We start from the raw sequence: 19,829 nt of genomic DNA, 5'->3' as shown, positions 1-19,829 counted from the left end.
GGGGATTATGGATGGTGGCTTTGGGCCTGAGTGAAACAAACAATGTCTAATAGCATAGTAGATCTGATTTTTTTCTTTCCTTGAAATAGAAAAAAGATTTGATATACTCGTAGATACATCTAAATCTAATTTTTAATAAAGTTGAAATACTTTGGAACGGAGAAAGTACTATATTTCTTAATCTCAAACCGAGCTTTCCTTTTTTTAGAGGGAAGGCTCAAGATAGAGTCCGGCTTTAAATTAATGAAGCCTTAACTGGTAGAGTACACGACATAACCATTACAAGACCGACAAAATATGAATACAACACACAAGCACATGGTCCGACACGAGCAGTACGACAACATCACATAAAAGAAAGGTGTCGCCCCAATGAGACCTTCCGACATGCACAACGAACTAGTTCGACATAAGAGAAAAGCATAAGATAAGGTAGCTCGACACGGTCCGCTGATACGTCTCCGACGTATCGATAATTTCTTATGTTCCATGCCACATTATTGATGTTATCTACATGTTTTATGCACACTTTATGTCATATTCGTGCATTTTCTGGAACTAACCTATTAACAAGATGCCGAAGTGCCAGTTGCTGTTTTCTGCTGTTTTTGGTTTCAGAAATCTTAGTAAGGAAATATTCTCGGAATTGGACGAAATTAAAGCCCAGGGGCCTATTTTCTCACGAAGCTTCCAGAAGTCCGAAGGAGAGACGAAGAGGGGCCACGGAGGGGCCACACTATAGGGCGGCGCGGCCCCCCTTGGCCGCGCGGCCCTGTGGTGTGGGGCCCCCGTGCCGCCTCTTGACCTGCCCTTTCGCCTATAAAAAGTCTCCGTGACGAAAACCCCAGTACCGAGAACCACGAGACGGAAAACCTTCCAGAGACGCCGCCGCCGCCGATCCCATCTCGGGGGATCCAGGAGATCGCCTCCGGCACCTGCTGCGGAGAGGGGAATCATCTCCCGGAGGACTCTACGCCGCCATGGTCGCCTCCGGTGTGATGTGTGAGTAGTCTACCCCTGGACTATGGGTCCATAGCAGTAGCTAGATGGTTGTCTTCTCCCCATTGTGCTATCATTGTCGGATCTTGTGAGCTGCCTAACATGATCAAGATCATCTATCTGTAATTCTATATGTTGCGTTTGTTGGGATCCGATGAATAGAGAATACTTGTTATGTTGATTATCAAAGCTATGCTTATGTGTTGTTTATGATCTTGCATGCTCTCCGTTATTAGTAGATGCTCTGGCCAAGTTGATGCTAGTAACTCCAAGAGGGAGTATTTATGCTCGATAGTGGGTTCATGCCTCTGTGAATACGGAGGAGTGACAAGAACCACTAAGGTTATGGATGTGCTGTTGCCACTAGGGATAAAACATTAGTGCTATGTTCAAGGATGTAGTCACTAGTTACATTACGCGCAATACTTAATGCAATTGTCTGTTGTTAGCAACTTAATACTGGAGGGTTCGGATGATAACTTTGAAGGTGGACTTTTTAGGCATAGATGCGGTTGGATGACGGTCTATGTACTTTGTCGTAATGCCCAATTAAATCTCACTATACTCATCATGATATGTATGTGCATGGTCATGCTCTCTTTATTTGTCAATTGCCCAACTGTAATTTGTTCACCCAACATGTCGTTCGTCTTATGGGAGAGACACCTCTAGTGAAACCGTGGACCCCGGTCCAATTCTCTTTCTTGAAATACAATCTCATCGCAATCTTTGTTCTCTTGTTTTTACGCAAACAATCATCTTCCACACAATACGATTAATCCTTTGTTACTGACAAGCCGGTGAGATTGACAACCTCAACTGTTTCGTTGGGGCAAAGTACTTTGGTTGTGTTGTGCGGGTTCCACGTTGGCGCCGGAATCTCTGGTGTTGCGCCGCACTACATCCCGCCGCCATCAACCTTCAACGTGCTTCTTGGCTCCTCCTGGTTCGATAAACCTTGGTTTCTTTACGAGGGAAAACTTGCTGCTGTGCGCATCATACCTTCCTCTTGGGGTTGCCCAACGAACGTGTGAAATACACGCCATCAAGCATATTTTAAAGGCGCCGTTGCCGGGAGATCAAGACACGCTGCAAGGGGAGTCTCCACTTCTCAATCTCTTTACTTTGTTTTTGTCTTGCTTAGTTTTATTTATTACTTTGTTTGCTGCACTAAATCAAAATACAAAAAAATTAGTTGCTAGTTTTACTTTACTTGTTATCTTGTTTGCTATATCAAAAACACAAAAAAATTAGTTTACTTGCATTTACTTTATCTAGTTTGCTTTATTTACTGTTGCTAAAATGGCCAACGCTGAAAACACTAAGTTGTGTGACTTCACAACCACAAATAATAATGATTTCTTATGCACACCTATTGCTTCACCTGCTACTACAGCAGAATTCTTTGAAATTAAACCTGCTTTATCAATCTTGTTATGCGAGAGCAATTTTAAGTGTTAGTTACGATGATGCTGCTGCCCATCTTAATAATTTTGTTGAACTATGTGAAATGCAAAAATATAAAGATGTAGATGGTGATATTATTAAACTAAAATTGTTCCCTTTCTCATTAAGAGGAAGAGCTAAAGATTGGTTGCTATCTCTGCCTAAGAATAGTATCGATTCATGGACTAAATGCAAGGATGCTTTTATTGGTAGATATTATCCCCCTGCTAAAATTATATCTTTGAGGAGTAGCATAATGAATTTTAAACAATTAGATACTGAACATGTTGCTCAAGCTTGGGAAAGAATGAAATCTCTGGTTAAAAATTGCCCAACCCATGGACTGACTACTTGGATGATCATCCAAACCTTCTATGCAGGACTAAATTTTTCTTCACGGAATTTATTGGATTCAGCTGCTGGAGGTACCTTTATGTCCATCACTCTTGGTGAAGCAACAAAGCTTCTTGATAATATGATGATCAACTACTCTGAATGGCACACGGAAAGAGCTCCACAAGGTAAGAAGGTAAATTAATCGAAGAAACCTCTTCCTTGAGTGATAAGATCGATGCTATTATGTCTATGCTTGTGAATGATAGGACTAATATTGATCCTAATAATGTTCCATTAGCTTCATTGGTTGCACAAGAAGAACATGTTGATGTAAACTTCATTAAAAATAATAATTTCAACAACAATGCTTACCGAACAATTCTAGTAACAACTATAGGCCATATCCTTATAATAATGGCAACGGCTATGGTAATTCTTATGGGAATTCTTACAACAATAATAGGAGTTCACCCCTGGACTTGAAGCCATGCTTAAGGAATTTATTAGTACACAAACTGCTTTTAACAAATCTGTTGAAGAAAAGCTTGGGAAAATTGATATACTTGCTTCTAAAGTTGATAGTCTTGTCTTGATGTTGATCTTTTGAAATCGAAAGTTATGACTAATGAGAATCATCATAATAAAATTACTACTACAGCAAATGCCATTCAAGTTAGAATTAATGAGAATATAAGATTAATGGCTGAAGCTGCGTGCTAGGTGGGATAGAGAAGAAAATGAAAAACTAGCTAAAGAGAAGAATATAGCTAAAGTTTGGACTATTACCACCACTAGTAATGCTAATGCTACACATGTTGCTGCACCTCCTACTCATACTAATAAAAGAATTGGTGTTAGCAATGTTTCCACTTCAATGCAAAGCGCGAAAAACTGCTGAAAGCTGCTAAAAGCTATTTGGAAATCATGTCTGTGATAAAGCTGCTGAAATTTTTTCCAACATTGGGGATGATGATCCCATTGCTTTAGATTATAATGGTTTGAATTTTGATGATTGCCACATCTCTGAAGTTATAAAGTTCTTGCAAAAACTTGCTAAAAGTCCTAATGCTAGTGCTATAAATTTGGCTTTCACGCATCATATTACAAATGCTCTCATAAAAGCTAGAAAAGAGAAACTAGAGCGTGAAGCCTCTATTCCTAAAAAGTTAGAGGATGGTTGGGAGCCCATCATTAAGATGAAGATTAAAGATTTTGATTGTAATGCTTTATGTGATCTTGGTGCAAGTATCTCTGTTATGCCTAAGAAAATTTATAATATGCTTGACTTGCCATCGCTGAAAAATTGTTATTTGGATGTTAATCTTGCTGATCATTCTACAAAGAAATCTTTGGGTAAAGTTGATAATGTTCGCATTACCATTAACAATAACCTGGTTCCCGTTGATTTTGTTGTCTTGGATATTGAATACAATGCATCTTGCCCCATTATATTGGGAAGACCTTTTCTTATTTGTTGGTGCTATCATTGATATGAAGGAAGGTAATATAAAATATCAATTTCCTCTCAAGAAAGGTATGGAACACTTCCCTAGAAAGAGAATGAAGGTACCTTGTGATTCTATTATGAGAACAAATTATGATGTTGACACTTCATCTCTTGATAATACTTGATACACACTTTCTGCGCCTAGCTGAAAGGCGTTAAAGAAAAGCGCTTATGGGAGACAACCCATGTTTTTACCTACAGTACTTTGTTTTTATTTTGTGTCTTGGAAGTTGTTTACTACTGTAGCAACCTCTCCTTATCTTAGTTTTGTGTTTTGTTGTGCCAAGTTAAGCCGTTGATAGAAAAGTAAGTACTAGATTTGGATTACTGCACAGTTCCAGATTTCTTTGCTGTCACGAATCTGGGTCCACCTCCCTGTAGGTAACTCAGAAAATTAAGGCAATTTACGTGCATGATCCTCAGATATGTACGCAACTTTCATTCAATTTGAGAATTTTCATTTGAGCAAGTCTGGTGCCATTTTAAAATTCGTCAATACGAACTGTTCTGTTTTGACAGATTCTGCCTTTTATTTCGCATTGCCTCTTTCGCTATGTTGGATGAATTTCTTTGATCCACTAATGTCCAGTAGCATTATGCAATGTCCAGAAGTGTTAAGAATGATTGTGTCACCTCTGAATACGTCAATTTATAATGTGCACTAACCCTCTAATGAGTTGTTTCGAGTTTGGTGTGGAGGAAGTTTTCAAGGATCAAGAGAGGAGTATGATGCAACATGATCAAGGAGAGTGAAAGCTCTAAGCTTGGGGATGCACCCGGTGGTTCACCCCTGCATATATCAAGAAGACTCAAGCGTCTAAGCTTGGGGATGCCCAAGGCATCCCCTTCTTCATCGACAACATTATCAGGTTCCTCCCCTGAAACTATATTTTTATTCCATCACATCTTATGTGCTTTTTCTTGGAGCGTCGGTTTTTTTTTTTTGTTTTGTTTGAATAAAATGGATCCTAGCATTCACTTTATGGGAGAGATACACGCTCCGCTGTAGCATATGGACAAGTATGTCCTTGGTTTCTACTCATAGTATTCATGGCGAAGTTTCTCCTTCGTTAAATTGTTATATGGTTGGAATTGGAAAATGATACATGTAGTAATTGCTATAAATGTCTTGGGTAATGTGATACTTGGCAATTGTTGTGCTCATGATTAAGCTCTTGCATCGTATGCTTTGCACCCATTAATGAAGAAATACATAGAGCATGCTAAAATTTGGTTTGCATATTTGGTTTCTCTAAGGTCTAGATAATTTCTAGTATTGAGTTTGAACAACAAGGAAGACGGTGTAGAGTCTTATAATGTTTTCAATATGTCTTTTATGTGAGTTTTGCTGCACCGGTTCATCCTTGTGTTTGTTTCAAATAAGCCTTGCTAGCCTAAACCTTGTATCGAGAGGGAATACTTCTCATGCATCCAAAATGCTTGAGCCAACCACTATGCCATTTGTGTCCACCATACCTACCTACTACATGGTATTTTCCGCCATTCCAAAGTAAATTGCTTGAGTGCTACCTTTAAAATTCCATCATTCACCTTTGCAATATATAGCTCATGGGACAAATAGCTTTAAACTATTGTGGTATTGAATATGTAATTATGCACTTTATCTCTTATTAAGTTGCTTGTTGTGCGATAACCATGTTTCGGGGACGCCATCAACTACTCTTTGTTGAATTTCATGTGAGTTGCTATGCATGTTCGTCTTGTCTGAAGTAAGAGAGATCTACCACCATAGGGTTAAGCATGCATATGTTAGAGAAGAACATTGGGCCGCTAACTAAAGCCATGTTCCATGGTGGAAGTTTCAGTTTTGGACAACAATCCTCAAATCTCAAATGAGAAAATTATTAATTGTTGTTATATGCTTATGCATAAAAGAGGAGTCCATTATCTGTTGTCTATGTTGTCCCGGTATGGATGTCTAAGTTGAAGAATAATCAATAGCGAGAAATCCAATGCGAGCTTTCTCCTTAGACCTTTGTACAAAGCGGCATAGAGGTACCCCTTTGTGACACTTGGTAAAAACAATGCATTGTGATGATCCGGTAGTCCAAGCTAATTAGGACAAGGTGCGGGCACTATTAGTATACTATGCATGAGGCTTGCAACTTGTAAGATATAATTTACATGATACATATGCTTTATTACTACCGTTGACAAAATTGTTTCATGTTTTCAAAATCAAAGCTCTAGCACAAATATAGCAATCGATGCTTTTCCTCTATGGAGGACCATTCTTTTACTTTCAATGTTGAGTCAGTTCACCTATCTCTCTCCACCTCAAGAAGCAAACACTTGTGTGAACTGTGCATTGATTCCTACATATTTGCTTATTGCACTTATTATATTACTCTATGTTGACAATATCCATGAGATATACATGTTACAAGTTGAAAGCAACCGCTGAAACTTAATCTTCTTTTGTGTTGCTTCAATGCCTTTACTTTGAATTATTGCTTTATGAGTTAACTCTTATGCAAGACTTATTGATGCTTGTCTTGAAGTGCTATTCATGAAAAGTCTTTGCTATATGATTCACTTGTTTACTCATGTCATATACATTGTTAGATCGCTGCATTCACTACATATGCTTTACAAATAGTATGATCAAGATTATGATGGCATGTCACTCCTAAATTATCTCGTGTTATCGTTTTACACCTCGGGACGAGCAGAACTAAGCTTGGGGATGCTGATACGTCTCGACGTATCGATAATTTCTTATGTTCCATGCCACATTATTGATGTTATCTACATGTTTTATGCACACTTTATGTCATATTCGTGCATTTTCTGGAACTAACCTATTAACAAGATGCCGAAGTGCCGATTCTTTGTTTTTACTGTTTTTGGTTTCAGAAATCCTAGTAAGGAAATATTCTCGGAATTGGACGAAATTAAAGCCCAGGGCCTATTTTCTCACGAAGCTTCCGAAGTCCGAAGGAGAGACGAAGAGGGGCCACGGAGGGGCCACACTATAGGCGGCGCGGCCCCCCCTTGGCCGCGCGGCCACGTGGTGTGGGGCCCCCGTGCCGCCTCTTGACCTGCCCTTTCGCCTATAAAAGTCTCCGTGACGAAACCCCGATCTGAGAACCACGAGACGGAAAACCTTCCCGAGAGACGCCGCCGCCGCCGATCCCATCTCGGGGGATCCAGAGATCGCCTCCGGCACCTGCCGGAGAGGGGAATCATCTCCCCGGAGGACTCTACGCCGCCATGGTCGCCTCCGGTGTGATGTGTGAGTAGTCTACCCCTGGACTATGGGTCCATAGCAGTAGCTAGATGGTTGTCTTCTCCCCATTGTGCTATCATTGTCGGATCTTGTGAGCTGCCTAACATGATCAAGATCATCTATCTGTAATTCTATATGTTGCGTTTGTTGGGATCCGATGAATAGAGAATACTTGTTATGTTGATTATCAAAGCTATGCTTATGTGTTGTTTATGATCTTGCCTGCTCTCCGTTATTAGTAGATGCTCTGGCCAAGTTGTTGCTAGTAACTCCAAGAGGGAGTATTTTTGCTCGATAGGGGGTTCATGCCTCTGTGAATGCGGAGGAGTGACAAGAACCACTAAGGTTATGGATGTGCTGTTGCCACTAGGGATAAAACATTAGTGCTATGTTCAAGAATGTAGTCACTAGTTACATTACGCGCAATACTTAATGCAATTGTCTGTTGTTAGCAACTTAATACTGGAGGGGGTTCGGATGATAACCTGAAGGTGGACTTTTTAGGCATAGATGCAGTTGGATGACGGTCTATGTACTTTGTCGTAATGCCCAATTAAATCTCACTATACTCATCATGATATGTATGTGCATGGTCATGCTCTCTTTATTTGTCAATTGCCCAACTGTAATTTGTTCACCCAACATCTTTGTTCGTCTTATGGGAGAGAGAACTCTAGTGAAGCTGTGGACCCCGGTCCAATTCTCTTTCTTGAAATACAATCTCTTGCCATCTTGTTCTCTTGTTTTCTGCAAACAATCATCTTCCACACAATACGGTTAATCCTTTGTTACAGCAAGCCGGTGAGATTGACAACCTCACTGTTTCGTTGGGGCAAAGTACTTTGGTTGTGTTGTGCAGGTTCCACGTTGGCGCCGGAATCTCTGGTGTTGCGCCGCACTACATCCCGCCGCCATCAACCTTCAACGTGCTTCTTGGCTCCTCCTGGTTCGATAAACCTTGGTTTCTTTCTGAGGGAAAACTTGCTGCTGTGCGCATCATACCTTCCTCTTGGGGTTGCCCAACGAACGTGTGAAATACACGCCATCATCCGCCGACGGAGGTCCTCACGCCGGGTGGTCCCGGATGTTGGCGTGGAGCGAGCGAAGTCTCCCGATCGCCAACTCCAACGCCTCGCGGTCCTGCCGCGTAGCCACTTGCTTCCACGCCTATAAGTACATCAACATTTTATATAAGGCGTCAGCAGGTTGCGAAGGGAAAAGCCCATCAATGGTAAACTTGTTTCTTATGTTCCAAAGTCCCCAGCATAGGGCCGCGCAGCAAATCCACAGTACCCTCTTAGTTTAGCCTGAGAGATCATCGAGGAGCCTATAAAGCACACCGCTCCACCTCGGCACCACCACCATCCGTTGTCTGCTTCGAAAACGATACCCCAACAGGAGGAACGGCGTTGCTTTTCTAGATTGTTTGGTTGCTTAGCTTCCTCCCCTGTGGTAGTGAGACCTATTTATACTACTAGACGGTGGGCTCACCCTTGACGAGAGGAAGGCCATGTCTCCAATTGTACAAGTCTTTCTCGTGTTGGTATGGCGACCCACGAATAACATGGTCGTATCATGCGCAGGGTGATGCACCAATACGGGTGTCATGGTGACGCCCTTAGCAAGGATGGTAAATGCACTCATTTTATATCTAGTAGATTTGCCAAACTTTATGAGTCGTTAAATAAGATTTAAATTTAATACGATCTCTATCCATAAAAGTATGTCTTATACTTATTTAAATTTATATGTATCTAGCAGGAATCGCAACAACATATAGTAGTGCAATTTTTTCTCCCAGAAGATTCATGTTACCTTTTTGCCACGCACGATCCACATAGATCGGGGATTATGGATGGTGGCTTTGGGCCTGAGTGAAACAAACAATGTCTAATAGCATAGTAGATCTGATTTTTTTTTCTTTCCTTGAAATAGAAAAAAGATTTGATATACTCGTAGATACATCTAAATCTAATTTTTAATAAAGTTGAAATACTTTGGAACGGAGAAAGTACTATATTTCTTAATCTCAAACCGAGCTTTCCTTTTTTTAGAGGGAAGGCTCAAGATAGAGTCCGGCTTTAAATTAATGAAGCCTTAACCGGTAGAGTACACGACATAACCATTACAAGACCGACAAAATATGAATACAACACACAAGCACATGGTCCGACACGAGCAGTACGACAACATCACATAAACGAAAGGTGTCGCCCCAACGAGACCTTCCGACATGCACAACGAACTAGTTCGACATAAGAGAAAAGCATAAGATAAGGTAGCTCGACACGGTCCGCCGACGGAGGTCCTCACGCCGGGCGGTCCCGGATGTTGGCGTGGAGCGAGCGAAGTCTCCCGATCGCCAACTCCAACGCCTCGCGGTCCTGCCGCGTAGCCACTTGCTTCCACGCCTATAAGTACATCAACATTTTATATAAGGTGTCAGCAGGTTGCGAAGGGAAAAGCCCATCAATGGTAAACTTGTTTCTTATGTTCCAAAGTCCCCAGCATAGGGCCGCGCAGCAAATCCACAGTACCCTCTTAGTTTAGCCTGAGAGATCATCGAGGAGCCTATAAAGCACACCGCTCCACCTCGGCACCACCACCATCCGTTGTCTGCTTCGAAAACGATACCCCAACAGGAGGAACGGCGTTGCTTTTCTAGATTGTTTGGTTGCTTAGCTTCCTCCCATGTGGTAGTGAGACCTATTTATACTACTAGACGGTGGGCTCACCCTTGACGAGAGGAAGGCCATGTCTCCAATTGTACAAGTCTTTCTCGTGTTGGTATGGCGACCCACGAATAACATGGTCGTATCATGCGCAGGGTGATGCACCAATACGGGTGTCATGGTGACGCCCTTAGCAAGGATGGTAAATGCACTCATTTTATATCTAGTAGATTTGCCAAACTTTATGAGTCGTTAAATAAGATTTAAATTTAATACGATCTCTATCCATAAAAGTATGTCTTATACTTATTTAAATTTATATGTATCTAGCATGAATCGCAACAACATATAGTAGTGCAATTTTTTCTCCCAGAAGATTCATGTTACCTTTTTGGCACGCACGATCCACATAGATCGGGGATTATGGATGGTGGCTTTGGGCCTGAGTGAAACAGATAGTGTCTAATAGCATAGTAGATCTGATTTTTTTTCTTTCCTTGAAATAGAAAAAAAGATTTGATATACTCGTAGATACATCTAAATCTAATTTTTAATAAAGTTGAAATACTTTGGAACAGAGAAAGTACTGTATTTCTTAATCTCAAACCGAGCTTTCCTTTTTTTAGAGGGACAAGATGAGTCCGGCTTTAAACTAATGAAGCCTTAACAGGTAGAGTACACGACATAACCATTACAAGACCGACAGAGTATGAATACAGCACACAAGCACATGGTCCGACACGAGCAGTACGACAACAACACATAAACGAAAGGTGTCGCCCCAACGAGACCTTCCGACGTGCACAACAAACTAGTTCGACATAAGAGAAAAGCATAAGATAAGGTAGCTCGACACGGTCCGCCGATGGAGGTCCTCACGCCGGGCGGCCCCGGATGTTGGCGTGGAGCGAGCGAAGTCTCCCGATCGCCAACTCCAACGCCTCGCGGTCTTGCTGCCTAGCCACTGGCTTGCACACCTGTAAGTACATCAATATTTTATATAAGGCGTCAGCAGGTTGCGAAGGGAAAAGCCCATCAATGGTAAACTTGTTTCTAGTGTTTCAAAATCCACAGCATAGGGCCGCGCAGCAAATCCACGGTACCCTCTTAGTTTGGCGTGAGAGATCATCGAGGAGCCTATAAAGCTCCGCAAAATAGGTAGGGTCAGGAGCATTCAAGCAGTTCCCGAACTGCGCTCCACATGAATCTCACCAGAAGGCAGAGAAAGAAATCATGGACGGTGTATTCCAAGTTCGAGCAAAGGGTACATCGCCTCGACGATGGGCCCATTCTACGGTGGATATTGTTATTCGGAGAAGGCGTTTCCGAAGGAGTTACCAGAGGTTTCCTTGTAGGTAAAGGTGTTCCTATGAGAAAAGCTCACATTTCGCCTAAGAATTTATCGTCACGTGATAAGGCATCAACGCAAGCAACCGCGTCCGGCCCGACGGCGCCGCGAAACCAAGGCCACACTCCCCAAACCCCAGATCCCACCGCTTGACCGACCAAACCACACCGCCCCGAGTGTCAACGCTCACGGCACGGCGGCGCGCGCGCCAGCTTTCGTCGCCGCCGCGGCACGGCACGGCAGTCAGCCGGCGTCAGCGTCACCACTCACCGCCACCGCAACGCGCCACATTTCTCCAAATCCAACCGAAAGGTCTCCTCATCTCCTCTCTCCCTTCTCCGGCCTTCTCCATCCTTTTCGAAAAGTAAAAAAAGAAACCCCAAACTCAGTCCGCGGAGCCACCACCACCTTTCCGCCGCTCTTTCGCGCACGCCGGCCCGCCGACCGAGACCCTCCTCACTCAGACCCGCCCCCCTAACCCTCCGCCCGCCCGCCCGCATGGCCGCCGATCGCCGGGCCGGCATCTGATCGGGCGGCGGGATGAGGGAGCTGGCCGGGAGCCCCGGGTCGTGCAGCGGCCTGGCGCTGCGGCTGGGCCAGTTCCTCTTCGCCGCCGGGTCCGTCTGCGTCATGGCCTCCGCGGCCGGCTTCGCCAACTACACCGCCTTCTGGTAACGCCCCTCCTCCCTTCCCCAATCGCCCGGATTTGCGCCCTGTCTGTCTCCAATTACCGTCAGCAAACGCGTGCTTAAGTGGCGCGCGCGACTACTGATGATTGTCGTAGTAACTAGTAAGTGTGCCCTTGAGACGTTGGATACAGCAGTATTGTTTGCATTGACTGGCTGGTCCTTTTACTTGCGGGATGGGAAATGCTCGGTAATTGCATCCGCTAAACGCCCAAAAGTTATAGGATCTGAAATTCTCAGTAGCAATTACCTTAAATCGATCTGCAGCTGAGCCGATTTGGTGACCCGGAAGCACTAGGAGAGAGCAATTAATGGAGTCCGCATACTATGCATGACAGCTCCCGGAATCTACAGGATCTGAATTGCCATCCCCTTAAGAAAATTAGAGTGTATATATATTCTGCCGAAGGTCTGTCCTGGTCAGAAGCTTATACAGCTGGAGCTAAGTGCGAGACAATCACAAGCCAGCTGATTGATCTACTGAGCCGTTAGCCCAAGTCCTTCCAAACACGGGTCCATCTCGGTTTCCAGAACGCTTGCACAGCTGTGAATAGACCTCCGGGTCCAGGCCGGCAGCAAAATTGTCCCAGGTTGGATCAAATATGGCATCCACATTCACTTTGACCCAACCAACCGGTGGAGGTTCCCAGATCCAGGTGTATGGGGAGTTCCCTAACTTCGGTTGGGATCCTCAATAGCAATAATCCAATGCTCCCTTGGTGAATACCATATAGAGAATGAACATAGCTTTGTATAAATTATACTGATCCAGGAACCAGTGCACCACCCTTGCCAAACACAGTATCATTCGGAGATGCCAAGCTCTCCAGAATAAGAACATTAAGTGTTGCTTCATTACTGTCACTCGAGTGAATCCAAAAGATGGGGTGACCAGCCAGGGCTGGTGCAACTATATTTGCTTCATCAGGGAGATCCCAAATCAGCCGCAAAGCCATTCGTAGAGCTTGTGATTTAGTGCAACACACCACATCGTGAAAGCTATCCCCACTCTCTTTTGGGCTCAAATTGTACAAGTTGGTTGAGTTGCAAGAGTTCATTGCCAGCGACATTGTTAGACGGCAAGAGCATCTATGGCAAGCTCCCAACCAATAACTCCGTTTTTTTTTGTGTGTGTGGAACATTGGCATTGCAGATATTTTCCAAAATTTTCCGTCCTCCCTCACCTGCAGTCCTGTGTAAGAATTCATCATTTGACCCACATGAGACATAGATGACCTAATTTTCATGGTGCCAAGCAATTAAATCATCATCACCAGTGTCAATATCTGGAAGACAAATACCCAAATAGCAGCAGCATCATGTCGGTAGAAGATATGTCTAATCGGGGGTTCATCCAATTTTCTTGTTAAGGTAGCATTGCTCACAAACCCATTTCAGTCTAGAGCGCACCATTTTGCCCAAGATCTTGAGAGATTCATGTTTAAATTTCTAGGGAGCGACTCTGCAGTAAATGTTTGCCAGTTTCTTAATTGGTAAACGGTGCAGTTGAGATATGCATGCAGTTGAGACTTGCACAAAAAATACAGTTGAGACGCGTTTTCTGTTTCCCAACTGCACCGTTTACTGGTTAAGAAACTGGTAAACGTGTACCAGTTAGCAATCCATACCTTTTAAGCCTTAGGGCATGTACATTGGTTTAGACTCCTACCGTCTGTACCATACCTCCAAGTATCTTGCAGATAGTACTAAAGACACCATCTACAACAAGCTGTCTATTTGGCTATCTGTAAGCACCGTGGAATCAGGAAATTCTGTCAAGTAACTGAAGAGCAGGTCCACACACTCCGGAGAAACGTGGGCTTGAAACCGTGAAATAGCGACAACTCCCTCTACAATGGCAAGAAGGCTGTCTGTAAGCAGCGATTAACGTGGAAGCAGACCGTCTGTATTTCTACAGACAGGCTCTTTCTTTTTCAATCTTCTCTCTCTTCCATGTTAGCCAAAATCCTACATGGCACATATTATAGACAGCTGACTGTATATCATTGTACATGCCCTTAGGAGTAAGCAGTTTTGGAAGTACACGTGCTGGAACTTCAATCATTTTACCCTTTTCGAGCTACTCTCTTAAACCAAATTAAATAAATCAAGTTGTCAGTATGTTTGGTATATTTTGTATGACATCCCAATACAGGTAGTACATGAGAACTACCAGTATCTTCTGGGTGTCATACGTAACAGCCTAGAATTTGATGAGTGCATTCATCTCTATTAAGTTGAGTGTTGGTGTACGATTAGTGAGTGTGCATTTTATTCAAGGATATCTGCCAGGGACGTGCTTATAAAACACCTGTTTATGCAACTTCATGTGCCCATGTAGTAATAAATTCATCAACCTTCTGGATTTGAGATTATAACCTTCATAAAACCTACTACCTCCAGATCAGATTAACCGGCGCACTTGAGAAATCTCCGGGACCAAGGTGTTTTCTGGTTGGCTGTGAAAAACGAGAGGAGGAGCGGTTTTATCGCGTGGAGCGATGAGGAAGTAACTACCAAGGCTAAGGATCGTGGACAGGCCCCACCTTTCAGTAGTTTTGCATGCAGTCCCGTCACATGCAGCTGCGCGTTCACACCATCTTTGCTTCCCACTACCATATGCAAAGATGAAATCACACTTGCATGCAAAGGAACGGAGTGCTAATTAAACGACAGTGAATGCTATGCGACTAAATTAGCTTGGGAAAAAGAAACTGCATGGTTTGGCAAGGGCGCCGGTTAATCTGATCCGGAGGGAGTACATCATGCTCTCCATTTGTGTAATAAATGCATTTATTTAAACTCTTAACTTCAACTACATGATCATAACTTGATTGCGCATTGGTAATTTTTTTAACTACAACTCTCAAATTTCAGCTACTTGATTGCGTCAATGGGACTACAAGCACTCTGGAGCTTAGGACTTGCGTGTCTTGATGGCTATGCTTTGAGAATGAAAAAAGATCTCCAGAGTTCTGTTCTTGTGAGCTTATTTGTTGTTGGCGATTGGGTAATTCCTTGATTGTTTATCAGAATTTTGCATTATATATTTTATTGCTTTATTTTTCATCCCACATATATTACCACAATTTGAAAACGAATCCGAAAACCTTTTAAGTTTCTCCAATTTCTTTGGTGGTGTTACTTTAATATATATCTTGTATTATAAGCCCCCATATTCTGCAAGCGCATCTTACGTTAAGACAACAATACTAGCCAACTTATGGTGGATTACTGTAGACTAGTAAACTTTCAGCTCAATGAATCGTGCACCACAGTCACAGGCTCATAGACAACAATACTAGCCAACTTAGTTTCTACTAATATATACCTTTTGAGCACAACTGGTAGGAGCTCTGCCTAATATATACCTTCAGTTCACATACAAAACCAGTATGAGTCGGATCAAAGTGCTTGAAAGTTTTTTTATGGTCTGCAATTCATTTGCATGATTTTCACAAGACCCTAGGATATATCCATATTCACTTTCTGCAGTTCAGTTTAATTTTGATTTTGGTCACTTGTCTTTGAAATTATGTTATGCCTCTGGTTTTTCAACTTTGAAATGTTCCTTTTGAAGTACTAAGGCAAATTATTCCTGATGATGCAGGTAACGTCGATCCTTTCGTTCGCTGCTTCATGCTCTGCGGGAGGCGTTGTTGTTCTCTTCGATAGGGATGCATTCTTCTGCAGCAGGGATCCACACCTCCCCTGTGGGGCATTTGAGCTCGCCACAGCGTTTGCTTTCCTTTCTTGGGCGCTTAGCGCTACATCTGCCCTTGTAATGTTTTGGCTCCTCGCTTCACCTTGAATAGGTCTGTATGAAGCTCCATGTGTGCCTAGTGCTGTTTGGTCCGTCCGGTTGTATACCAACTGTTTTTCGAAGCAGACTACATAGAAAAAGACTGCATATTTCAGAGATGTGCAACTGCGGCAAGTTTCATGAACTCTTATCTCTCTAGGAATTAAGTGAATGGAACATGGGTGGGAAAACTGTGCTTGCAGTGCTAAAACATATATGCCTTGCTTCAAGCTTCGAAATGAGCAAATCTTTGTCATGCTTCGATGTAAAGGCAAAAGATAAACTGGTTCCTAATATGTAGCCTTGGTGTTGGTTAGCTCCATAGCTTTACCGTGGCCACTTTCTGACTCATTTTGCCTATTGGAACTTGCAATTGTGACACACTGAGATTGTCGTCAAAAGTAGAAAATATGTCACTGGATGGTAGAATATGAAGTTCCATATTCGGATATTCTGCTGTGTCATTTCACACGAATAGAGATGGGCGGCTTCATAGTATCCAAGCACACAGGAACCAGGAGAGACAAAACAATCGATATACTGTTGGGCACCACCGCAAAAGTCTCCAGCTAATGTTATGTGAAAGGCATACTGGGGTCTTATCTGAAGAATGCTAGGACAACGACTTACAACCGAAAGCGATCAAATTTCAATTCTCTCCAGTTGGCATGATCTCATACCATCTTGGTAGTTCTACCAAGATATGCATTTTTCATTTCGCAACAAAAAGAAAGGAGCATATAGAGTTTATACAGTCAGCTTTCACGTTCACATTCTCCTGGCCAAGCCTAACAATTTATATATTTGTACGAAAATATATGACTAGTCCCATCCACAAATTTTCTCCAGTTACAAGAGGCTCGTGAATGGACAAGTAGCATTGCCTGGGGTGGTTCTCATCTTTGTGACTGCTATTGCAGGAGTATCCCGGTTTGATTTGTTGATTGAGATTCCTGCAGAAAAACTTGAGATCCACAATTCAACCATTGAGCAAATGAAAATTGACAGGTAAAATCTCACAAGTGCTCAACACACCAGCACAGCAGGATGAGCAAACTGGCGCTCCATACTTGTCCAGATCTCATGACAATGCACCAACTGCTGTATCTACAGTAATACTGATCTGTCCGCAGCAGAATTGAGCAATATCCCATATATTTTCCAGAAAGAAAGCCCTGGAATGCAGGTGCTATTTTTTTCTTCGAAAAAAGAATTCTTATCCTCTTGGTGCAGGGCATAACATATTACCAGATCAGGAGATTCATACAAAGCAGAGTTAAGTTTAAGTCTGAAAACACTGCTCTTCTTTATTCCCCCTATGCCATTGTCATTACACTTTCAGTAAACAAGGAAAACAAATAAACAGGACGACATCTCCACAGAGCTATCCTAAAGCTGGAAGCTTAATCAATCCCAATCGTTCCGCATACTGAACCCTCGATGAGACAACACTGGAAATGACTAATACATGGTCAACAATTTAGCGAGTCTCACAACTACCACATATATCAAACTGTTTACAGTATGCACTAGAAAACACCAGGTGACATTGTTCATAAATAAACATCTGTGCACCATGACCAAAAGTGCTGAGCTCACATGACGATCTCAGGCTTCAGGATGCTCGACTTAATCTCTTTGTGTGGGAGAACAACACCACCATTGCTGTAGACCTCATCACCTACATGCACATCCTCTCCCAGGATAGTTACATTTTCTATGCGTGCCCATTTTCCAACAGTCGAGTGCCATCCAACAATGCTGTTTGAGATGCAAGCATGCTTCTTAATACGCGCACCACGCATCACCGTGCATCGGGAAAGCCTCACACCATCCTCCACAACGCATCCAGGTCCAATAGCAACATCAGGACCAATCAGACAACCCTCGCCAATCTTGGCACTCTCGTGCACCAGGACATTCCCGACAACATGTGTTCCAGAGGCTAGCCTAGCAGCTGATCTCTTCCTAAGCGAATCTAGGTAAAGACGCAAGCCAGTAATGTAGTCCCTTGGCTGACCAATATCCATCCAAAAACCTGGAAGGACCATCGCGTAGAGCTTTTGATCGGCTGCAATTCGAGGGAAGACCTCCTTCTCAATTGACGTAGGCTTCAGTTCGATGCGGTCCAGGACTGACGGATTCAACAAGTAGATTCCTGCATTGATCTTGTTGCCTACAAATATCTTTGGCTTCTCTACAAATTTTTCAACCACTCCAGTCGTGTCGTCCATAACCACAACACCATATTTCGATGGTTCATCCACCTACATTGACAAGGCAGTCAGTTTCGATGTCTTAGTAAATTGCACAAAAAAATGACACAAAGAAAGAGAGTCTACCTTGGTGACCATGATTGTTGCCTCACCACCATGGCTCTTGTGGAACTGTATGAGCTCAGCAAACGGGTATTCGCTTATGACGTCACTGTTGAGGACAAAGAACGGCTCGCCAGATCCATCCAGAAGCTTGTCCCTCGCTAGGGCAAGAGGGCCGGCAGTTCCCAAGGGTTCGGTTTCTTGGGAGCACGTGATTGTGATGCCAAGCTTATCCTCGAAATCCTTCAGGAAGTTAATCATGACCTGAAAGATATATATGGCACAGCGATTAGATTGCCAAAGTATAATAATTAAGTGAGACAGCAGTAAAGATGGATTTATCTCCTCTTTTTTCTTTTTACCTCTGGACGGTAGTTGATGGCTAGAACAACTTCTGTCACACCAACTTCCTTCAAAGCTTCAATCTGCACAAAATGGTAGGTTTTCATGAGGAACACCGCTCTTTACTCAAACCAGAGAAAAAAATCAGTTCGTCAGTGCTAGCAACTTTGGATACAGAGAGCAACTTTGGTTGAGATGACAACTGTTCAGCATTTGGGAAGCAAAAACAAAAATCCCAGGAGTACATGATCTGATACAGAGAGTTTTTTTCCAAGCACACAGAGCAATTGTGCAACCAAAGAGGCAGCTTGTAACAATGGCACTCAGATTCTACTAATGGGCAGATGGTTACTCCACAGTATGTACATAAGTACTGCGGGGTTCTGAAGTTTAGACCAACAACGCAAATGCTACAATGTAATGCTCGGATGCCCCCAACATATGTGTGCGGTTAATTTGTGCATAAGTTTGCTGATGATTCACACTCCCACGCTCAGAAACTGTACGGGAGAAGCCGGTATACCTGGTGCAGAATCATGGGCTTGTTGGCGAAATCCACGAGGGGCTTGGGGAAGCTGAGCGTGAGAGGGCGGAGGCGAGTCCCGAAGCCCCCGACGAGGATGAGCGCCTTCATGGTGAATCACCTCTCTGATCCCTGCTGGCCACAGACCGGAAACAAATCAAATCACACTCGCCCACACGCGGAATCGATCTGCGGGGGCACAGATCAGCTCGAGGGCGCCTGGCACGGGACCCAATTGGAGAGGCGAGCGGGATCGGAGGACGGAATTGGAGGAGGAGATGAGATTACCTGGAGCTGGAGGAGGAGGAGGCAACGGGATCAGATTTGGAGCAGCGCGCGAGCCACCTGGTCGACCGCCAAGAGACTTTAACAGACTAGCAGGATTCAGGAGGAGTCTGGCCTTGTGTCCAAGGAGCCCAGCGTCAGGGTCGCGCTTATATAGGAGGAGGCTGGCTACCTTGTGCTTCTATAGGAGAGGCAGAGAGCGTGGGTTCGTGCCCAACCGGCAACCAGACGTGAGCGCCGGCGGTTTTTGTCGGTGAGCTCCGTCACGTCGCCACCGCGAATTCGCCGCGACAAAGCCCCAAATTAAGGCCAACT

At 43.5% G+C, this 19,829-nt stretch overlaps 2 protein-coding genes across 4 annotated transcripts; one reads left to right on the top strand and one right to left on the bottom strand.

Annotated features, from left to right (window-relative positions):
• The first annotated feature begins 11,672 nt into the window (after positions 1 to 11,672).
• On the top strand, positions 11,673 to 16,237 carry LOC127344463 (CASP-like protein 5B1). 2 transcript variants are annotated; one of them, XM_051370751.2, is made up of 4 exons: positions 11,673 to 11,870; positions 11,948 to 12,229; positions 15,122 to 15,254; positions 15,855 to 16,237. In XM_051370751.2, the coding sequence occupies exons 2-4, from the start codon at positions 12,099 to 12,101 to the stop codon at positions 16,053 to 16,055; spliced, it is 465 nt and encodes a 154-aa protein (XP_051226711.1). In that variant the 5' UTR covers positions 11,673 to 11,870; positions 11,948 to 12,098; the 3' UTR covers positions 16,056 to 16,237. The 2 variants fall into 2 exon arrangements, with proteins under 2 accessions (XP_051226711.1, XP_051226708.1); XM_051370748.1 differs by lacking the exon at positions 11,673 to 11,870 and having other exon boundaries at positions 11,877 to 12,229.
• A 1,090-nt stretch (positions 16,238 to 17,327) lies between these two features.
• On the bottom strand, positions 17,328 to 19,829 carry LOC127344462 (probable mannose-1-phosphate guanylyltransferase 3). 2 transcript variants are annotated; one of them, XM_051370747.2, is made up of 5 exons: positions 19,518 to 19,829; positions 19,230 to 19,364; positions 18,727 to 18,789; positions 18,389 to 18,628; positions 17,328 to 18,313 (listed from the first exon to the last, which is right to left on the bottom strand). In XM_051370747.2, the coding sequence occupies exons 2-5, from the start codon at positions 19,338 to 19,340 to the stop codon at positions 17,642 to 17,644; spliced, it is 1,086 nt and encodes a 361-aa protein (XP_051226707.1). In that variant the 5' UTR covers positions 19,341 to 19,364; positions 19,518 to 19,829; the 3' UTR covers positions 17,328 to 17,641. The 2 variants fall into 2 exon arrangements, with proteins under 2 accessions (XP_051226707.1, XP_051226706.1); XM_051370746.2 differs by having other exon boundaries at positions 19,230 to 19,361; positions 19,518 to 19,828.

Source organism: Lolium perenne, chromosome 3, assembly GCF_019359855.2.
Source record: "Lolium perenne isolate Kyuss_39 chromosome 3, Kyuss_2.0, whole genome shotgun sequence".
NCBI lineage: Eukaryota > Viridiplantae > Streptophyta > Magnoliopsida > Poales > Poaceae > Lolium > Lolium perenne.
This window is presented reverse-complemented; position numbering and strand designations above follow the sequence as displayed.

What these genes read in the sequence shown, in the direction of transcription:
- LOC127344463 (XM_051370751.2), top strand. Translation starts at nt 12,099, where the DNA reads ATGAGGGAGCTGGCCGGGAGCCCCGGGTCGTGCAGCGGCCTGGCGCTG. An exon ending in GCCAACTACACCGCCTTCTG is followed by an intron (nt 12,230 to 15,121) that starts GTAACGCCCCTC and finishes CTCAAATTTCAG; the next exon opens with CTACTTGATTGCGTCAATGG. An exon ending in TATTTGTTGTTGGCGATTGG is followed by an intron (nt 15,255 to 15,854) that starts GTAATTCCTTGA and finishes CTGATGATGCAG; the next exon opens with GTAACGTCGATCCTTTCGTT.
- LOC127344462 (XM_051370747.2), bottom strand. Translation starts at nt 19,340, where the DNA reads ATGAAGGCGCTCATCCTCGTCGGGGGCTTCGGGACTCGCCTCCGCCCT. An exon ending in AGCCCATGATTCTGCACCAG is followed by an intron (nt 18,790 to 19,229) that starts GTATACCGGCTT and finishes CATTTTGTGCAG; the next exon opens with ATTGAAGCTTTGAAGGAAGT. An exon ending in CCATCAACTACCGTCCAGAG is followed by an intron (nt 18,629 to 18,726) that starts GTAAAAAGAAAA and finishes TATATCTTTCAG; the next exon opens with GTCATGATTAACTTCCTGAA.